We start from the raw sequence: 20624 nt of genomic DNA on the forward strand, positions 1-20624 counted from the left end.
CAGTCTCCCTTTCTCACTCTTTCTCCTCTCTTTAACTCTGTCTTCATCTATCTCTGTCTCTCTCTCTTACTTTCTCTCTCTCTCTTTGTCTTCATCCCCCCTCTCTCTAGACCTGCACTCCTGTAGAGGCTGAATGAGAACTAATCTAATCTCTTAGTCTCTCAGCATTCTGCAACACTCATACACACATACACACACACACACACAGTCCTGAACGAAGTCCAGTGGCATGGCTGCAGCAGTATGTTTATGTTAACATAAACACTGGAACACAATAAGGGGCATAATCAGTGTGTAAGAGACACTTTCAGATATAAAAAACTAAGATTTAGAACAGTAGTAGTAGTAGTAGTAGTAGTAGTAGTAGTAGTAATATTGCTTCACCACAGTTTAATCTCACATAATAGTAAAATGAAGAAGTAAAAAATAAAATGCATTGTTTTTATATCTATAGATTGTATTTCATTTCTAGTCTTTAAAACAGATACAGACAAAGCCAATAGGACTGGAGCTTCCTCATTGGCAGAGGCTGTTTTATTTATAGAGGAGCTCTACAGCTGTCAAGATCAGGTCACTGGGGATCAAGGTCAACATCAGCGTACTTACCACTCACATTCACACTGGATCAGAGATTATTATTATCAGTGACTTTTTTCATTTTATAGGTTCCCCTGAGAAGAGTGAGCCCCTTTCCCTCCACATCAGTGGATCCTCCCGGTGGGGTTAAATCAGGCATCATCTCTCAACTGCACCCGTTTGGACCCTAAACTTCTTACAGAAAGGAACAAGAGATAAGTACACACAAATACACTCCCGCTCTAATGTCCCCTTTTTAATGTTATTATCTAGAGATTTTTTTTGCAGAAAATGAGAAATAGCTGCAATAACAAAAAGATGCAGAGCTTTCAGACCTCAAATAATGCAAAGAAAACAAGTTCATATTCATATTCAAGTTTTAAGAGTTCAGAAATCAATATTTGATGGAATAACCCTGTTTTTTAATTACAGTTTTCATGCATCTTGGCATGTTCTTCTCCACTAGTCTTACACACTGCTTTTAGATAACTTTATGGCACTCCTGGTGCAATATTCAGGCAGTTCAGCTTGGTTTGATGGCTTGTGATCATAAATGAATTCTTGATTATCATTCCAAAGGTAATTCATCATTAAGTGGTCTCTTACCCGAGCTGTATGTGCATACCATTTAAACCAACATTTTCAAGTAATTTTTAACCATTTTTCTTCTATAATGGGACTGTGAGTGATCCAGCAGACTAAGATGCTGCCTCTATAATCCGAGGATCGCCAGTTTGAATTCTGTATCATGCTGCTTTTCAGCTGCCATCAGCAGCCGGAGTCTGAGAGAGCACCATTGGCCTTGCTCTCTCTGGGTTTGTAGATGGCGCTCTCTCCACGCGTCTGATTTCACATGTGTAGGAGGAGGCATGTGCTGATTCTCACCCTTCTGGTATTGGGGACATTGCCCGTGATACTGGGACACCCAAGTAGGTGGGTGGGGTAATTCACCTTCCAAACCGGCGAGAAAATGAGAGAAAATTATAAATCAATGAATAAAAAACCTGTTTTAAAAAATAATTTGGTTATATTTAATATTGTAAAAAATCTAATAGAAGAGTCTCCCTCATACATTTAGTTCATCATGTTAGTTAGAATATTTTTTGTATCTGTTCTTGTGGTTCTTTAAAGTAAACAGGTAAATTTTGTTTGCTCCTTGACCCTGAATATAATACGCTATGTTCACTAAAACAGATCAGACAATAGACTGGTCAGTCAGATTGTGATTGGACTATTGTATTTAAATTTCTGTTGCAGTTATAGCTGTTTTCTTTTGTCCATTCATTCTGTAACAGTTAACACACAATACTAATCACAGGCTTTCTGATCAAATACACTTTTTTTTCTTTTTTTCTTTTTTTTTGCAAAATCCTGAAACCCTCACAAAGCATTATATAAACATAAACACACACATACGCAGACACACTCACACACACACACACACTCACACACACTATTATCAAACAGCACAGCCTGCAGTCACTGTGTTGGTGAACCGTATGAAGGTATGCAGGCAGTGGGTCCACTGGAAAAGTTATGATTATGATTTTTATATCAACGTCTATTCAATGTTTAGATTTTTGCAAGATATTTTACAGTGGCTGGAATTGAAGATTTACTGTCTTACATTACTTCCATTAACAATTTAGAATTTTACACTCTACACATACACACTATTTCCATTATGATTTATCCATTGACCTCTATTCAAACTGAATTTTTTTGTCTACCTCTAAAAGTTTTTTCCCCTGTAAAATTCTAGTTTTGTAGAAATAAGGTTATCAATGATTTGCTATGCTATAACTCTAAAACAGTATAGAACTACATAAAAATGTTTTGGGGAAAAAAATACTCAAAAACGTACCTTCAGATCTTTCAGATTTAGTCACGTTGTTCAAACACTATTAAAAAATAACTGGAAATGTTATTAAAAATCTAAATCTAATCCAATTTAAAATCCAGACAAATCCTTCAGGTTCAAGTTTAATTATTTAATCAGGCCTCACTGTTCGTATATGAAAAAGATCCAGATGTTATTAAGTTTCAGTCATTTGACCTTTTTTAACAGTTCGTCGTGTTTTTTTTAAAACACGCTCCTAATGCAGCTCCTTCAGAATACCACATCACAATACCCCTACTCCCCCCCCCACACACACTCGTTCCTGGAAGAGTGAGAGAGAGGGAACATCAACATCACGTCTGTTACAGAAACTCAGATTTTTTTCATTAAAAAGGTCAGAGCAAGAGCATTCCACACACACACACATGACACATGTGCAGTTTGATACTTGATATTTAAGAATGCCTTGATTATGATGATCACCTTTTTAAAACCAAAAACAAAAAAAATCACAGCCTAATTAACAAATGCAGTCATGTGATCGTGTATGAAATTAAGATCTCATTAACACACAATTAAAATGGTTTAATGCGTGCTGTTGTGAAGGACTTATGGACTTCCATTATGAAAGCTTACTATTGATTAATCATACTATTGACTGTGTAAATTCAGTCCTGACAAGACATGTACCTAAAACTTTAAATTTAGTAGATTTTTTTCTTATGTTTGATATGCACTCATGTAATGTGATTTTATTTCTGGTGATATGATCTTTTAAAAATTGGTGAGGGAAATTTTAATTTAGTGACATTGAATCGAATCGCCTTTATTGTCATTATAATTTGCATTACAATGAAATTGGATTTGCTTCTCCAAAATGCCTTTGTTGTATAAATTAAACAGAAAAATAATTTAAGTTAAAAGCAACAAATATAAAATAGACAGAAATTAAATGTAATAAAAACAAGATATACACTGTACAATCTATCCACAAAATATTGCACTTCAAATATATTGCACACGTTATATTACTCCTGGGGTTTAAAATTGTACGTTTTTGTTTGCCATTGTTTTTTATTGTTCAGTGCAGTGATGGCTCTTGGGAAAAAACTGTCCCTGAGCCTACTTGTCCGAATTTTATGTGACCTGTAGCGCCGGCCTGAGGGTAGCAGGTCAAACAAATAGTTGCTGGGGTGGGATGTATCCTTGGTGATACTGTCAGCTCTGCTAATGTAATGAGAGGTGGCAATATCCTCAAGGCTGGGCAGGGAACAGCCAGTGATCCTTTGGGCCGTGCTGATCACCCTCTGCAGCGCCCTTTTGTCTGCTGCTGAGCACCCCCCGTACCATGCCGTGATGCCGTATGCAAGGATGCTCTCAATGGTAGCTCTATAGAACATCAATTGAAAGCTATGATTTTTACATTAGCTTCTGTTAAGAGTTCAATTTTACACTGACTTCCATTAAAAGTTAAGTTTTAGTTACTTTAGGAGAAAAAAATGAAATCAGGTAATGTAATGTGGTTCTATTAAATACTTTTGTATCATATCTTTTGGAGCTTTTAATTTGGTACTTTAAAAATTATTCTGATTTTTATATTGCCTTCCATTGAACGTTAAGACTTACTTTTTTTTTTTTTACAATGGATTCTATCAAAAGTTGACTTTTCATTGACATGACACTTGTGTAATGTGGTTTTATCCCAGATAATATGGTCTTTTAAATAAAATCGTTAGGGAAATATTAATTTAGTAAAACTTTAATATTTTTTTCTTGACTCACATTAAAAGCTAGGATTTTTATATTGGCTTTTTTTCAAAAGTTAAATTTTACCTTTACATTTTTTTTGGTAACTTTAGAGGAAGAAAAAAATATTTTTAAAATGAGCTCATGTAATGTGTTTCTATTATTATTACAATTTTTTCATTCATTCTATTGATCGTTAAGATTTTTAGATTGGTTTCTGTCAGTTTTTCTGTCAATTTTTCAAAGGAAAAATGTAATTCAGTGAAATTTTTAGATTTTAGATTTTAAAAGTTGTAACTTTAGAGGAAGAAAGTAATGTGGTATTTTTACACAGACTTCCACTGAAAGTAAAGATTTTTTTTACATTGGATTCTAGCAAAAGACTTCAATTGAAATTGAAGGTATTTAACTTTAGAGGAAGCTCATGTAATTTGATTTTACTCCAAATAATTTCTATTTCTATTTGTACTTGCTTTTTAAAAAAATGGTATGTAAAATATGACTATTATAAATTCTAAATTATAACGTATGGATTTGCCATGTGTGTTTAAAAGTGAACGTGTCCAAGTAGTCATGATCTGCGTTTTTAATCCCTGATTTAATGCATGCTCTCTCAGGAGCAATTTTAATGAGTAGCCCCTGTCAGTTCAATTCCACATGAACCTGGACTCATTCCAGCTGACTGACCTGCTCTGAAACAATCACTCCTGAGTTTAAAGAGGAATAGGACTCATTTTCATGAACACACTCTTTCAGACTGGGTTGGTGTGAAGTGGTTAACTGTAGAAAAGCGTAACAACTGGGTTTATTAACAGCGGTGGTGTCAGAATGCAGAAGTGAAAAATGTCTACAGCATAGCTTTATATATGATGCTGGTAATGATAAAATAAATTAATGGTGGAAATCCTGGAATCTAAGCATACTGTAATTAAATGGAAGCGCTTTACTCACCCATACGCACACAGAAATCTGTGTAGAATACCATCCAGCACTCTTTTGACTTCAAAACATTTTTTTTTTAATAATTACAGTTTCACATCAATATAAAACTGTTCCTCAGATATTAAAGTTTATAAGAGTTCTGGTCAGTAGCACCACTCAGCATTACTCAGCATTACAGAGTATTACTCAGACTGAGCTTTCCTCATGCAGCAGACTTAACAAATGCATTACACATATAATGAAAATAAGAAGTGCTGGAGAAGCAGTCTGAGTTTTTGATACATCAGAAAATGGAAATGTGTTATATTTTGGTACAACTGACAGCCTTGTGCTCATACATGTTTATAGTATTGTATAACAGATAATGTTATTAGAGCATTTAGCAACCATTTAAACCAGGGGTGTCCAAACATTTTTTGTTGGGGGCCAGAAGGGGAAATATATTTGAAGTCCCGGGCCACAGACATTTACCTAATTACTTTTATATACACACCATTTTACTTGACTTACTATCTTTATCTTTGACAGTGTTGTGTAAACTAAGAGTTTTCAAATGGATGTTTCATTTCATGATGTCTCTTAATATAAAACTCCTTAATTACGGGAACTTTTAGACTCTTTTGACGTTTTGCTGCGCTACAACTGAGCCCCCTCTCTGCTTTTAGACTCTTTGGCCAGTTTTCCCGCGCTAAAACTGAACACTGTCTCCGCTTTTAGACTCTTTGGCCCGTATTTCTTCGCTAGAAATGCGCACCCTCTCCACATTTACATTACATTACATTACATTACATTTGGCAGACGCTTTTGTCCAAAGTGACTTACAATAGTCAAGTACAATGTAAAATAAGTTTAAAGGTAAAAACAACTTTGGATAGGGATAAAAGGAGGTCAAAGGGGAATAATAGGATAGAGGAGTGAAGGAGGGGAAGAAGGAAAAGAGGTTAGAAGTAGTTAGTGTGTTAGAGGTGTTAAGAGAGTAAGTGCTCTTTGAAGAGCTCTGTCTTCAGGAGTTTCTTAAAGATAGCGAGAGATTCTCCTGATCTGGTAGTGGAAGGTAGATTGTTCCACCATTGGGGAACTCTGTATGAGAACAGTCTGGATTGTTCTTTGCTTTGTGTGAATGTTTGGCAAAGCGAGGCGACGTTCATTGGAGGAGTGCAGCGACCGGGAGGTAGCGTAAGTGGTACGCAACTGGTAGCCAATGGAGCTCAATGAGCAGCGGGGTGACATGTGCCCGTTTTGGCTGGTTGAAGACCAGACGTGCTGCTGCGTTCTGGATCATCTGGAGTGGTTTTACTACACAGGCCGGGAGGCCAGTTAGCAGGGCATTGCAGTAGTCGAGGCGTGAGATGACGACCGCTTGCACCAGGAGTTGGGTTGCCTGTTGCGTCAAGAACGGTCTAATTTTTCGGATGTTATAGAGCGCAAAGCGGCAGGACCGAGCAACTGAGGCCACATGGTGCGTGAAGGAGAGTTGGTCATCAAACAGAACACCCAGGTTCCTAGCAACCTTTGTCGGTGAGAGAGAGAGAGAGTCGATACTTATACAGAAGTTGTGTTGAAAAGATGGTTTTGCTATAACCAGAAGTTCAGTCTTTGAGAGATTTAATTGAAGGTGATGCTCCTTCATCCATGAGGATATGTCAGAGAGACACTGCGATATCCGTGCAGAGATTGAGTGATCTTCAGGTGAACATTTAGACTCTTTGGCTCGTTTTTGACACCTAGCGTTCAAACTTTGAATCTCATATTATAAAAACCTGCTTAAGAGCGGGCCAACTTTCATTCTATTTCTAAAATACCTCGCAAATGGCCCGCGGGCCGTAGTTTGGACACCCCTGATTTAAACATACAAAAATAATGTTCCAGGAACATTCTAAAAAAACTTGTGACAATAATGGTTTGCATTATAACATTATCAGAACTGTTCTCACATAACCATAACCAAACTAGATGAATACTAATTTTCGAAACATTAAAAGTAACATTCCTAAAACTAAAAATGAAAACATGGACATACAAGTGACTTTTCAGTGTTTCAACGTTAGATAAAAATGTTCTAAGAACATCCAAAAAACGTCACATATTAAGCGTCCTAAGAATGCTAACTGTAACGTTCAGAAAACGTTCTACTAATTAAAAATGATTAGCTGGCAAAATGATAAAAACGATTTGCCATTTTGGCAAAATCAATTATTCTTTCTTTCTCAAACATGCAACTGGTGACCAACTGGTGTCAAAAATGTCACCAATCCAGCTTTTCCTGAAAAGCTTCCAAAAACTACATCCACCTTTTCCACAACAGTGTTCTGTTTTCAGTGGAATTTCACAAATTTAACAAGAATTAGGCCAGAGGTAGTTTAGAAACAAAACACCCACAGACACATGACTGCTGAGTCGTGTAAACTACAACTTGTTGTGTTTAGAATAGCTAAAAACCAGAGTCGCTTCATACTGAATATTTACATGAAGTGCTGTGGACCAATTCACAATTCTGGTAAAACTAGTGCCATCATTCTGATTAGTTGATGTGTATATATATATATATATATATATATATATATACAGCTCTGAAAAAAAGAGACTGCTTAAAAATGATGAGTTTCTTTGATTTTACCAAATTGAAAACCTCTGGAATATAATCAAGAGGAAGATGGATGATCACAAGTCATCAAACCAAACTGAACTGCAGTGTGTAAGACTGGTGGAGGAGAACATGCCAAGATGAAACTTTATGAATATGAACTTGTTTTCTTTGCATTATTTGAGGTCATTTTCTGCAAATAAATGCTCTAAATGACAATATTTTTATTTGGAATTTGGGAGAAATGTCCGTAGTTTATAGAACAAAACAACAATACAAAAATGTTCATTTCACTCAAACATTTATCTATAAATAGATTTTCTGTGGATTTTACTGCTAAAGTCTTTGGCAGAAAATGAGGGTTTGAGAACTGTTCTGAACTGTACCCCAAGTAAAATCATCACAGTTCCCCTCCCCGCAACGTGTAAGCGGGGTTCATTATAGCAAAAGTGTCTACTATGAGGTTGAGTAATATATCATTGATGTTCAATGAAAAACATGTATCTCCAAAACAGCAACTTTACAGAAGCGAGATAAACCCTTCAATAAAGTTAATGCAAAAACAGTTAATTTCAGGTAATTTTGGAGAGATTCTATTGGTCCATTCTTCAAGACAGTTTGACAGTGCAGGGGACGGTTTTGGAGATTAAATTTTGTTTTAAACCAAAAACCAACAAAAATGGAGATACTTGTTTTTCATTGGACAGCAATGATATACTTTGTATTTGTAGTTGTTACTAATAATCACAACTGCCAGCATTCTCACCACCACTGATTTTTATTTTGTTTTCATTTTTTTTTATAAATGGTTTCTGACATAAATAATTAATTTGTTTTGCACTTCTCAGACACCGTAAGCATAGACCTCTGTGATGGTACAGATGTTTTCTCTCAATAATCATTAGCAATTTTAATCAGAAAATGAAAGGCCTTCTTCCTTCAGGTGTGAAAATGTAATTTGTTTTTTACAACCTTTATTTCTGATTGAACATTTGTCTTAATAATTTACTGACTTTTTGTTTTAAAATGCTTTAATAAACAGTGGCAATTCTGAACCTGGCTAAACTAAATAAGGAGACAGAGTCAGTTTAGAAGTGGTTATAGACAAGCTCTAATTGACACTGACTCGATTTTGACTGCACCACTGTGAGAATAAGCCCCACTGTCCCATCTGTAGAGTGCAGAGTTCCTCAGGGAGACCTTATCTCCACATCAAGGGCAAACAAAAGGTATGAGTGTGTGATGAGTCTGTGCCTTCTGAGGGAAAAGAGTGAGCTCTACTTGTCTAAATCAGGTCAGTAAGAAAGTACCATTACAGCTAAAGAGGACAGTGCCTTTATTTAAAAAAGAAAAGAAAAAGAAAGAAATAAAATCACATACCTGTAAAGATAAAATAAACAAACAAAAAAAAACCTAAAACAATCAGCAAAAGAACATGCACAGTGAGAATCCTTTTGCATAATAGTGAAGGGATTTCTGGACAGACTGCAATTCATGTTTAAAAACAAAAAAATAATAATAAATCAGTGCCACTTTCACAGAGACGACGTGAAACTAAAAGACGAAAGCAAGTGAATGAGATGAGCTTGAATAATCAATGTAACACTCCAGCAGCAACAGCTGATTCAGCATGATAAAACAGATGCATTTTGAAAAAGAAAAGAAATGGCATGAAAGTTTCAGACAATCTCTAAAGAAAGCTTTAAACTCTAAGTAAACAGATAGGACGTCAGGAAAGGCAGAACACAATAGGATGTTGGTACATCCTCGGTGGATCCCAAACAATGAAAAAGGGGCAAACAATGTATTGTGCAATTGTGTATAGCTCTAGTATTAACTAAGAACTGACTAATAATAAACCTACAGTACACCAGGCTTGTGTGTCTCAGGATAGCATTTGTTTACTTTTGTTGGGAAGAAACTACATATTCTATATAGGCTGAATAACATGAAGATGGGGTCATTCTGTAGTCCATAAGAAAAAAATCTCAAACAACATTCACAGCCTTGTATCTTCTGTGTGTATAGTTAATGAAGAGATTTATTGAATAGAGCAAGATCAGATCATTAGCGCTCTCGTATTCTGTATAAAAAGCTTTATGACAGACTGCAAAGGCCCTGCTGAAAAGTTGTGTCCATGGGATCTACGCTGACTCCACATCAGGGTAGATGCTCATCAGGGTCATTGGCAGGACCAGGAAGGCTTAAAGTTGCTGCACTGCATTAGGATGTAGACGGAATCTGTGTGGGATTAAGGTGGGCTGTAGTGATGGGGCTCATTGGTGAAGCTCAACTGCTAAAGTCCATGTGAGCTCCACATGAGCACGATCCCACAGTTTATAAACCCATTATTTATACCTGCAACATATGAATGGTGGCATGGTGTCTCTAGAATCCACTGATAAAGAATTAAAAATTTAATATAACGTAACAAAAGCACAAATGCACAGACCAATGTAAGAACGTAATTTAAAAGACCAATCGATCAATCAATCAGAAATAACTGGAACATCGTTGTTGGCATTAGTACAGACTTAATAACAAGCTCTCAGCAAATGCAGACATAACATTTCAATGAGATATTCAGTTATAACTGTAACACATCGACTTTGTTTCAGTGCTAAAACTGGTCTGTCTGGTGCATCAAATACTGGCAAGGACATGAAGAGAGTAATAGAGGGCCTAATAAAGCACTCACTCAGTGCACTGCTGTTTAAAACCCAAAAAGAAACAGAAACAAACCTGCATGATTGATCACAGACATATAAAAAAAAAAAAAAAAATTGGAAAATAATCCAAAACCTGAAAACGAGCCACTAATACATAACTAATGTATTGATCGGTCAAAATCGATAGAAGAAAACAAGAAAAGTAGTATTTAAAAAAAAAAAAAAAAGGTGTCTCACTTTGTCACATTGGTCCAACATTCCTCCTATGACCGCTCTCACTTTATTAAAAAAAGAAAAAAAATGAAAAAACACAACAGGATGGGGGCAATTCACTAGAGTTCACCAGAGTGGCTCAAGGTGCAAGAGATCATGTCTTTAAAATGAAGAGAGTAAACCCATAAGCAGCGGTCTGCTTCACGATTCAAAGCATGACTTCATGATAGCCTCCCGGTCAAACTTGAAGCTGAGGAAGGACTTTGAGGAGAGAATCAGCTCATATTCACCATGCGAAGAGTCTGACTGTCCATTTGAGCCATGCACATCACTCACTGCATCTGGACAGGGAAGAAGAGAGTGAACATGAGGCAATTTAAAATGCTAAATGCAAGAGAAATAAGAAGCACCTCCTGTCCGCTTATCTTACACAAGGGTCATACAAAACATTTTACTCATCCCCATCCGAACAAAATTTCTCTGAATCATTTAGCTGGACAAGTTTTAGAAGAAGTTCACTATTAATCCCTTTTTGGACATGATTAGTATTGCTGTAGGAAGCAGGATCATTTCTGACTGATTCACACCAAAAAGAGAATCACCTTTAACACATCATTTAAAATAAAATATCTGAAATATGCATATTTATCAAAGATTTTGATTTACACCAGATTTACACCATACATATATTTCTATGGTTCGTTTTACAGAAGAAGGCTCCAGAATCTTTACTGCTCTTTACTGAAGCAAACAGTCCAGAAACAATGACTGACACTGGACTTAAATTACTGAGAATGTTTGATAATTATTGTTCCCCACCTCACCAAATAAAACTACCGGTTATTTAGTCCAAGAGGTCCAGACTCCTTTACTGCACAAACAACATCAACTGCGTGAACAAAACCACCTTATCACGCTTCACAAAATGACACTCTAGAGAGATATCCTAAGAATCTTAAACCCCTCCCCGTCTTTTATGATGATCCATGTGATAACGGATTATCTTCTGTGCCTCACTCCTGAATTTTATCATACTTTGTACTGGCTACTCTCCACCTGGAGAGGGAGCTGACGCAAAGCACAACTTTACAAGATAAGAAGGAAAAAGGGAAAACAAACCAACAGGACTCTGAATGCAAGCTAGTGTAGCATTTTTGCCTCAATCTAATCCCATTCTTTGCTTACAAACATAAAATGCTTGCACTTTTCCCCACAATCACATTAAAGCCACATAATGGACACTTGTCACATTCATATACAGAAGGCTGGAATCGTAATTAAATACACGCACAGCTTTATACCAATTATGCACACATTTCTAGACTGAATTTTCCTCTAGACTGAAATGTGACATCTGTATTCTTTTTCCAGGGCTGTTTGGATATTTAAAATCCAATATTTTCAAATTATATTGTGTCCCCATCATATATGTAGTATTACCATAGATTAAGATACATATGCCATTTACAGACAAACAACATTAATCAAAATGAATCACTCTGACTTCATGCAAGAATCTGATTCCTGTCACACTGCAGATTGGGAATTCTGTTCATAATTTCTGTGGTTTCTGATTATGAATAACTAAATAAATGTCTTTCACAGCAAACAACAAAATCTACATTAAGGAATGTTTGATTCTGGCAGGGTGATTGAATTTGGCAGCACATAATATGACAGAGGCATTTTGCCTAAATATATTGATGTTCTCATTACATTGCAGACTTGTACAGGTTTATAAATGTAAACAGTCAATATCAGAGCAAAAAAAAAAAATCTGTACTGATTAACAAGCTTAAATGAATACGGCTGTTTCCAGTAATGTAAATATAGTCAAACATCTACCTGCATCAAAGTTGTCCTGCAGTCTTCTGGGCAGAAGCTTCTTCTCCTCTTTCTACAGTAAATATATTTACATATGTTAAAGATCAGTTAAACTGGATTTTTGTGGGGGATGTGGTTGATACAATTTGGATTTACTGGTTAACAGCAGAGGTTTAACAGTATATGAGGTATGTGTTTACCTGCTGATTACTGAGTTCATGCGTCCTTTTCTTTACGTTGGGGGAATCCTGATGCTTTTTGCCATTGCCTTTCACATTGTGGTTCTGCAGAAACAATTGAGACACAATTAAGACATTTATTACAGGTTTCTTTAGCCACATTTTATAACCTGATTTGATCGTTTAATACATCAAATGTCTACAATGCAACATGAAATCAGTCAGGGTGGGCATAAATGAATCACTACAACAATATCACCCTCTGCTGGTGACTGACTGTACCACAGTTATCATTAGGTGTGCAGGTTTAATTTTTCCATCGGCTTATACTGATGTAGAGGGAATGTACAGACCCGTGGCAGTTGAAGCAAAAAAAAATAATTATTAGGCTAATAATTTCAGTAATACAATCAGCAAACTATTGAGGACAACAGCTGACTAGTTAAAAACAGTGGCTTAAGAAACACTACTGTGAAAATACTACAGAAGATGAAACCATGCTGAAGCCAGACTGTGTTAGTTTCAAGAGTCTTTGCAACCAAAAACTTAATTAATGAATAAATAAATCAGTACTCTAATAAGACAACACAGGCATATATATTGTTCACTTGCTGCAACTTTAAACAAAAATCAAGATTAAACCAATTTCTCCCTCTAAATGGTTCATTAGGCCATAAGAGTGAGGAAACTTGTGTACTGAACTTAAACATCAAAAACTACAGAGAAGAACTCATACTTTTGCAACATCTTCCATTATATTAGCCTTTATTAGCAAAATACCTACAATATACTTTTATAAGAAAGTATACAGTTCTAAAAAGAACTACTATAGAAGGAGAATTGATGTATTTATATTAAAACATATATAAACACCAACCTTGATTTTCAGTAAGTCTGCAAGCTCACATTGACCAGGTTGTCCTAAAGCTTTCTGAGGCTTTTGTTTTGTCCAGCTCTCTCCTGGAGATGCTTCCACCGCCATCTGTGTGCGTCTGGGTTTGGAACTGAGGGGGAGGAAATGAGGAAGTAAGTCTGTTGTGTGAAACACCATGTGAATTATGGCTGTAGGCAGAAGGATTAGATTTAGATATTTTCAGTATAAGTGCATTCTTTTCAGCCCAATCCTATTTCACCCCTTGCTTCTTCACTTAGCCCCATCCATCTGTTCGTGTGTCCATGCCTTATGGGTAGTGTTCCAGTTCTTTTTAGGATAGAGTGGTAGGGTTATGTCTTGGGGCTACATGATTTTCCAAACAGATTTTTTAAAGGGCACTCTTCAAACAGAGATTTATGAGTGACCAAATAAACTCACAAATGTAGTATTTTCTTAGTTTAACATTATGACATTATGATAATTATTGCAATTATAGTTTATACCTTTAATGTATTATGTTTTTTCTTAATTAAAACAAATACAGAGTGAGTCAAAATGAACAGAAATGAAATATGGCGGCTTTCAAGATGGTGACTGTTTCTTATATGGCCTAAATGACAGACCCCTTAACACATTACTTGCTGGGTATTCAGATGCGTTGTTTTCACTTTTGTTTTGCGTCTTTTCATTTCTGAAATAAAAGGATGTCCTGCAGCATCAGTGGTGTGCAGTGAGGCCCTTCTAACCCCTCAGAGAAGGGGTGACAAAAAGTGCATGTAAATGATTACATGTGTTTTAATCATGAAGTATATAATATAATTATTGTAAGAGTAAGCATTTATTTTATAAATTAACTAAAATAAAAAAGCAACTAATTTAAAGCATTAGTCTGTGTTTTTCAGTTGCTACAGGACTCTTATCTGACTGACAGCGGTTTTAACCAATCAAAGCTTTTTAAAATGGCTTCTGCTTCCGTGTGTCTGCTCCTGATTTTGAGAAGGGTGTAGTAATGAGTCTGCTAGCAAAGTCATAGGACAATATAACCAATCAGATTCGTGATTTTCACAGTGGGGGTGGGGCCATGGCTGCCGAACCCCTTCTCAGAGCTCGGATGAAGGGGTTACGATACGTGCGTTGATTGGTCGTAAAACGGAGCGCATGCGTGATCAATTCAACTAACTATCATGGAATTGTGACTGCAAATAAGACAGATATTGTGTCTAATTAAAACGCCTTTTTAAAGGCTGACCTTCAATGTGAAACTAAGTAATAGGCTGCTTGAATGGTGAGTTTTATGTGTACTTAATGTTTTGGCTGCTCTGGCATCCTGTAGGCATACAAATGAGTGATATTTGTTGAACGGCTGTACTTGTTGGAAAATTAAGCATAGAATGTCTGGTCTACCGTATACTTTTGTCATTTGTAACTATTGTAGTTTTTATCAATGTGTTGGGGTGGCTGATGGGGGATGGGTTGCAGAAGGGGTACCTACTATATTCACTGCACGCCACTGTGCAGCATATACAGCTTTGACCACTTCAAATTCCAAAAGATTGTCATTTAGAGCATTTATTTGCAGAAAATGAGAAATGGCTAAAATAACAAAAAGATGCAGAGCTTTTAGACCTCAAATAAAGATTTAAGAGTTCAGAAATCAATATTTGGTGGAATAACCCTGGTTTTTAATCACAGTTTACATGCATCTAGGCATGTTCTCCTCCACCAGTCTTACACACTTCTTTTGCATAACTTTATGCCGTTACTCCTGGTGCAAAAATACTCATAATATTTAAGTGGTCTCTTATTTTTTTTCCAGAGCTGTATATTCCATTAGGTGGGTATTGGTAGCTTGCCAGGTATTCCCCATTCCCCCTTAAATTGTGCAGCAATTCACATTCTGGATTTAAGTGAAAATGACTTGTACAAAAAAGAAAAAAAACATTCAAGGATGCGCTGAGCACACTGGGATATTGTCTTACCGAAAATATTTGCTTGGAGTGCTACCATTAGACAAAAAATCCTCATCGCTGCTAGTGGATTCCAACTTATGCTTGGCTATCCATTCTTTGAGTTGTCTGCGAAAAGGAGAGAGACGTACTGAGGATTAAATTCTGCGACAATAAATAATAAAACATCCTATAATTAATCAGAACAGAAACAGAACACAAAACGTACCTCATAAAAGGAATAGCCATGAAAAACTTGTTTGGAGCCAGACCAAGCTTGGATTTAGGAGTCATGTCATTTCTATGACACGGCAGTTTGTCAATAGAAAACCATTCAATGTTCTGTTATGGAGTGGAAAGCAAAAAAAGGCGCATGAAGACTTTGTGTTTTCTAAGGTTTTGAATATCAACTCATAAATTTGAGAATTTTAAAATCTAAACACTTAAGATACTGCACCCTTATTTCTTTTCTGGTTTTGGGGTTAAATTTTGTGTCCTTTGGAACCCCAGGTATTATGTACAATCGAGCCAGCTGATCTGTGATCTTCTGCTCAATATAGGTGTCTTTACAGATGCGGTCTCGGATATCAAAACCAGTCTCTTCCAAAACCTAAAGCAGAATAAGATATTATTAAAGACAAACATACATTTAAAACAGAGGCGCTGCAGTGTCATTAAATATTGAGACTCCAGATTGCTCTGCTTCCTCTGTAAAGTCAATGCCAACTTGCCTCTCGTACAGCGCAGTCGTGGGGTGCCTCGTCTTCATTTACTTTTCCTTTCGGAAAGCCCCACCCTGATTTAGCTAGATATCCCTGCACCAGTAATGCCTGCACAATACATACATATTTAATAGTTTATTTGTATGCAGGAAATTAACAATATAAACATCATAAAATTTAAGTGTGCCACATTTTAAGGCAAACTGCTTTATCTTAATCTGCAAACTTTAAGCTTGAGCTTAAAAGAGCTTTTAAAATCAAACAGAAAATGGACCAAGCTTAAAAATATCAAACTTAAAAATGATTTAGATTAACAGTTTAATTTTAATCTCATTGTGTCGGCTTTCAGCTTTTACGCACATTATCAAGGGTTTCATCCAGAATAATTGCACCGTATGTAGGAACTCCCATCTTGTACTCTTTCCACTGCTCTAAAACCTTCTGAACATCTTCTCCATGGGGAAGCAGGAATGGACAGTGATTAAAAAGTGAGGTCAAGGTTAAGGAAAATAACCTATGGATTATAGAAATACACAAATACATAGATAAGTACAATAATGTTACTAAACTATGACTTCAATTTAATACACAATTTGTTAAATTCAGCAAATGGTTCCAGACAGTTTGTTAGCTCTTCAGTCTGTGTGTGAACTGGAGTTCATACTAATCCTGGGCTCTTAAAATAGAAAACAAATTGGTTCGGACCCAATTAAACAAAACTATTCCAGAAAATCAGAAACAGGAGGTGTTTGTGCTTGTGTAAAGAACAGGGAAAGCAGAGAAATAGGTCAGTATTGTTTTGTTCGGTTTGTGATTATCACAACTTGTTTGCTTAGCAGTTTTGTAACTGTAGCAACAAAAATGAATTAGAACTGGAAGTAAGGCTGTTTGTTTTGCTGTTGGGTTCAAATAATAGTCAATTCTATACCGCACCTCGAACCAGGGATGTGCCACAGTTTCAGATATTCCAGTAACCACAAGAGTTAAAGAAAAGCATTTTTAAAAAATAACCCTGAACTGTTAACAGAATATTTCCAAAGGTCTCCTAAGAATCAAACTCTAACCTTGACATCAAAAACATAAAAATTGCTACTGAAAACAAGAGGATATCAGCCTTGGCAAAGTCCCTTATCCCACACTGAGGTAATCCTGGTGTATTCTGCATGTAGAAGTCCAGGTAAAACCAATGGGCAAGCTCAATCTGGAAGCAAACTCTGATGGCATTGTCCCTTTCTTCACTGGGGATATGGAGGATGAAGCGACTGCAGAAAGAGAAAGACATCAGCTTAGAATTCCATTATGTAACATAATGTGATACAATAATGTTTAAAAAAAAAGCAACTTCTAGTACTACATTGCATCACATTTACAGCTTTACCTATTAGTTGACTGCACAGAAATGTTAAAACTTTGCAATGCTGTTGCCGTAGAATAACAATTAAGAACAAACATTTTATTCCACAGTCCTTGGCCTATATTCGTCCATTTATATAACATGATTTCCTCCAAGAACAGGCTTCCTGGGGCTGCCCAATCAAACTCAAAAGGCCAAAACTGTTCAGAACCAGATTTCAACCCAGTCAGTGTCAAGAGCCCTTCAAGCTTTAAGTACAACTCAGCTTGGCCCACCATCCCTCAAGACATCTGGGAGACAAGCATCTAGACTGTTCTATTTCCTGGCAACAAACTGATGTAACAAATGTGACGTCAAAAATGACGATCTCTTTTCAGAGCATTTAAATCAGCAATTTAAATGCAGCAGGAGTAGAGGATTCCAATTCTCAAGGCCAAATTTCTGCATTTTCTGGTGTGTTCGATGCAACACCAACTTAACATGGAAATTTACAGGAGCTTTAAATCAGGTGTGCTTAAGCTCTGCAGGAATCTGGCCCTCCAGGACTGGATACGCCTAACCCTGGCCAACAGGCTTATGAGTTCGCTCAAGTCATACTTTGATTTATTTTTTTTGGTCTTCAAATGCAGTGTAGCATATGTACACAGCTGTTTAACATGAAAAGTACAGGTACATGTGATTACTTGTAAAAATGATTTTTTTAATGTGTAGTCAGTATTAGCTAACTAAAATCTTACCAATAAAACATATATTTTTAATTGTATTATGTTTTACTTTGTAGGTCTTCAGAGAGTTCACTGAAAAAGCATAACTCTTGAAACAGAGACAGAAACAGGAATTTCAATAGCAGTCTGAAAATTAGCTTGTGATTAAATTCACACTCAAGACAATAAATACACATCTTAATACACAGATTAATAAAATATAAATGGTTAATGCAAACTTATATAACTTATCTAAATATGTATTTGTGTATTAAAAAGGAAGAGTCTAAAGGAACACTGTTTTACTGTGTCTGGCAATGAACAAAAATTACATTTACAATTACAAATCTAGTTCCATGTTCACAAATGCAGAAAGAAAAATAATAGCACTGTACTGGACAAAACAAAAATCACATTGGAGAGGTTAAATGTTGCAGATCCTCCAAACAGAAAAATATATTATGAAGGTTTTAATGTATAACTTTAGAGAGGTTTGTGAAATATGTAGTTGTGTCTTTTTTTGAGAGGGGTTTTGGGTGTTTCTCTGTTTTTTATGTTATATAACTATTTATATATTTTGTTTTGGGTGGAGGAGTGTTTGTGTGTTAGACTGTTTTCTGTTTATTTGTTTTGTCTGATTTATTTTGCTTGTTCTTTTTGATGTTATGAAAAAAAACCTAAATAAACTTGTAAAAAAAATAATAACCCAAAAAGGGGAGACTAGAGCATAGCTTAAAGTTGCTGTACTCATTAATATTCACTTCTACTTAAGAGTTTATTCTAATCATTTAACTCCTCTAAACATCTTGGAGGGATGTGCAAACTCCTGTTATATTTTAATTAGCAATACTTTTCATTTTAATTCGATAATACAAGCAGGGTTTGTGTTATTCTGGTTACCAAATTTGACCCAGTTGTCAGGTACAGTTAATGTTAGTCCCAGATGTGGACTAACCTTGGGGGAAAAAATCCAGAAGTTTCTTAAAGAGCCAAAGACAAATGAGCCTAGTTATAAACAACATCGGCTAAGAAGCTTTGTTCTGCTGAGAAATTCATGATGAGTGACTCAAATCCATAATGTAAAAATCCCAACCAGGATTTCGTTACGACTGTACAGGTGGCTCTTCTGCAGCCAAACTAAGAGTGCAGTGAATCGGACGGTTGGAACGAAAGGCTGGAGTGGATTTTTACTGTCTGGATTAGCTAACCTACATGGCAGGTAGTTAACTAATAAACAGGAAACGAAGCTCAGTATATTTTCATTATGTTATCCTGAACTACTGAGGTGTGAGTGGGCAACAGTTAATCAATATTGACAGTATTAGTTGTCTGCCTCTGTAACGTTATTTAATTGAACGTTACCTGCAAAGGTCGTCCAATACGCCGTTGGGAATCTCCCCTCGTTTTGTCTCCATGTTAAGGGCAAACACATCCCGAACTAACAAAACTAGTTCGACGAAAACAAAACAGCGCAAAGCTACCAGGCCCGCTCAACTCGCGCTGAAAAACCGGCGCCTGAGAAACATGGCCCTGCCCTCAACAACATTATCACCCCAAAATACCGGGGGACAAAAGCTAACTCAGGCAGGAGAACAGGACAGACCGCTGGACTGCCTGGTTCCGACGCAGCCTGAGCTAACCTAACTAGCATTAGCGGGACTTATGAAAATATCACAAAGAGGCGGTCCAAAAGTAATCCCAACCAATAGCATGCAGCAGAACCAGTAACAAAGACGCTGGCGACCAATCATTTCACTCCGAGTGTGACTGACAGGAATGAACAGCCAATCACAATCGTTCCTCAGCAGCGCTGACTTCCTCGGTTTAGTTGACCTAACGCGGGAGCTGAGGGGAAACAAAGATGGATGAATATGTATTTTATACAACTTTATATTAAATAATATAATAATATTATTTAATATACTATTATTATTATTATTATTATTATTATTATTATTATTATATACTGTAAATAGTCTTAATATCATATAAAAATAATTAATTTATTTAAAAAAGGTTGTACTAATAGTTAAAAAATAATATCTAGAGACATAATATATTCTCTTCATTTAATAAATAGCTCCCTTGATTTCATAAATTGCTCTATAATGAATATAATATTTCTCTTAGAAACAAAGGAAGATAATGTTTCCCTCAGTTAAATAAATCGTTTCCTCAGTTTAAGAAATCATTCCCTTAATTTAATAAATTAACAATATTGATTGAACACTTTTTAATTACGTTTTTTTTTACTGTTTGGGGATGATTTATAAAATAAAAAGGTCAATTTAAAAGCAACGGCAAGTTAAGTTAATTGGATTTATTTGCTATATAGATTTTTATAGTAGAATATTAAAGTCTTTTTTTATGTGCGTTACAGACAGAAAAGCGAATTCGTAGGGTTTTTTTGCATTACGGAAGATAATTCAGGCCTGAAAGGATTAATAAATC

The 20624-nt window shown here is 36.0% G+C and overlaps 1 protein-coding gene across 2 annotated transcripts; it reads right to left on the reverse strand.

The window, feature by feature from the left end:
• Positions 1-9000: 9000 nt before the first annotated feature.
• On the reverse strand, positions 9001-19825 carry dcp2 (decapping mRNA 2). 2 transcript variants are annotated; one of them, XM_007255304.4, is made up of 11 exons: positions 19536-19825; positions 17180-17377; positions 16476-16629; positions 16125-16223; positions 15851-16003; positions 15623-15735; positions 15427-15522; positions 13451-13577; positions 12595-12678; positions 12416-12467; positions 9001-10911 (listed from the first exon to the last, which is right to left on the reverse strand). In XM_007255304.4, exons 1-11 carry the CDS (start codon positions 19586-19588, stop codon positions 10772-10774), a joined length of 1269 nt encoding a protein of 422 aa, XP_007255366.1. In that variant the 5' UTR covers positions 19589-19825; the 3' UTR covers positions 9001-10771. The 2 variants fall into 2 exon arrangements, with proteins under 2 accessions (XP_007255366.1, XP_007255367.1); XM_007255305.4 differs by having other exon boundaries at positions 16476-16603; positions 17226-17377; positions 19536-19823.
• Positions 19826-20624: the final 799 nt, after the last annotated feature.

This window comes from Astyanax mexicanus, chromosome 20 (assembly GCF_023375975.1).
Source record: "Astyanax mexicanus isolate ESR-SI-001 chromosome 20, AstMex3_surface, whole genome shotgun sequence".
Classification (NCBI taxonomy): Eukaryota; Metazoa; Chordata; class Actinopteri; order Characiformes; family Acestrorhamphidae; genus Astyanax; species Astyanax mexicanus.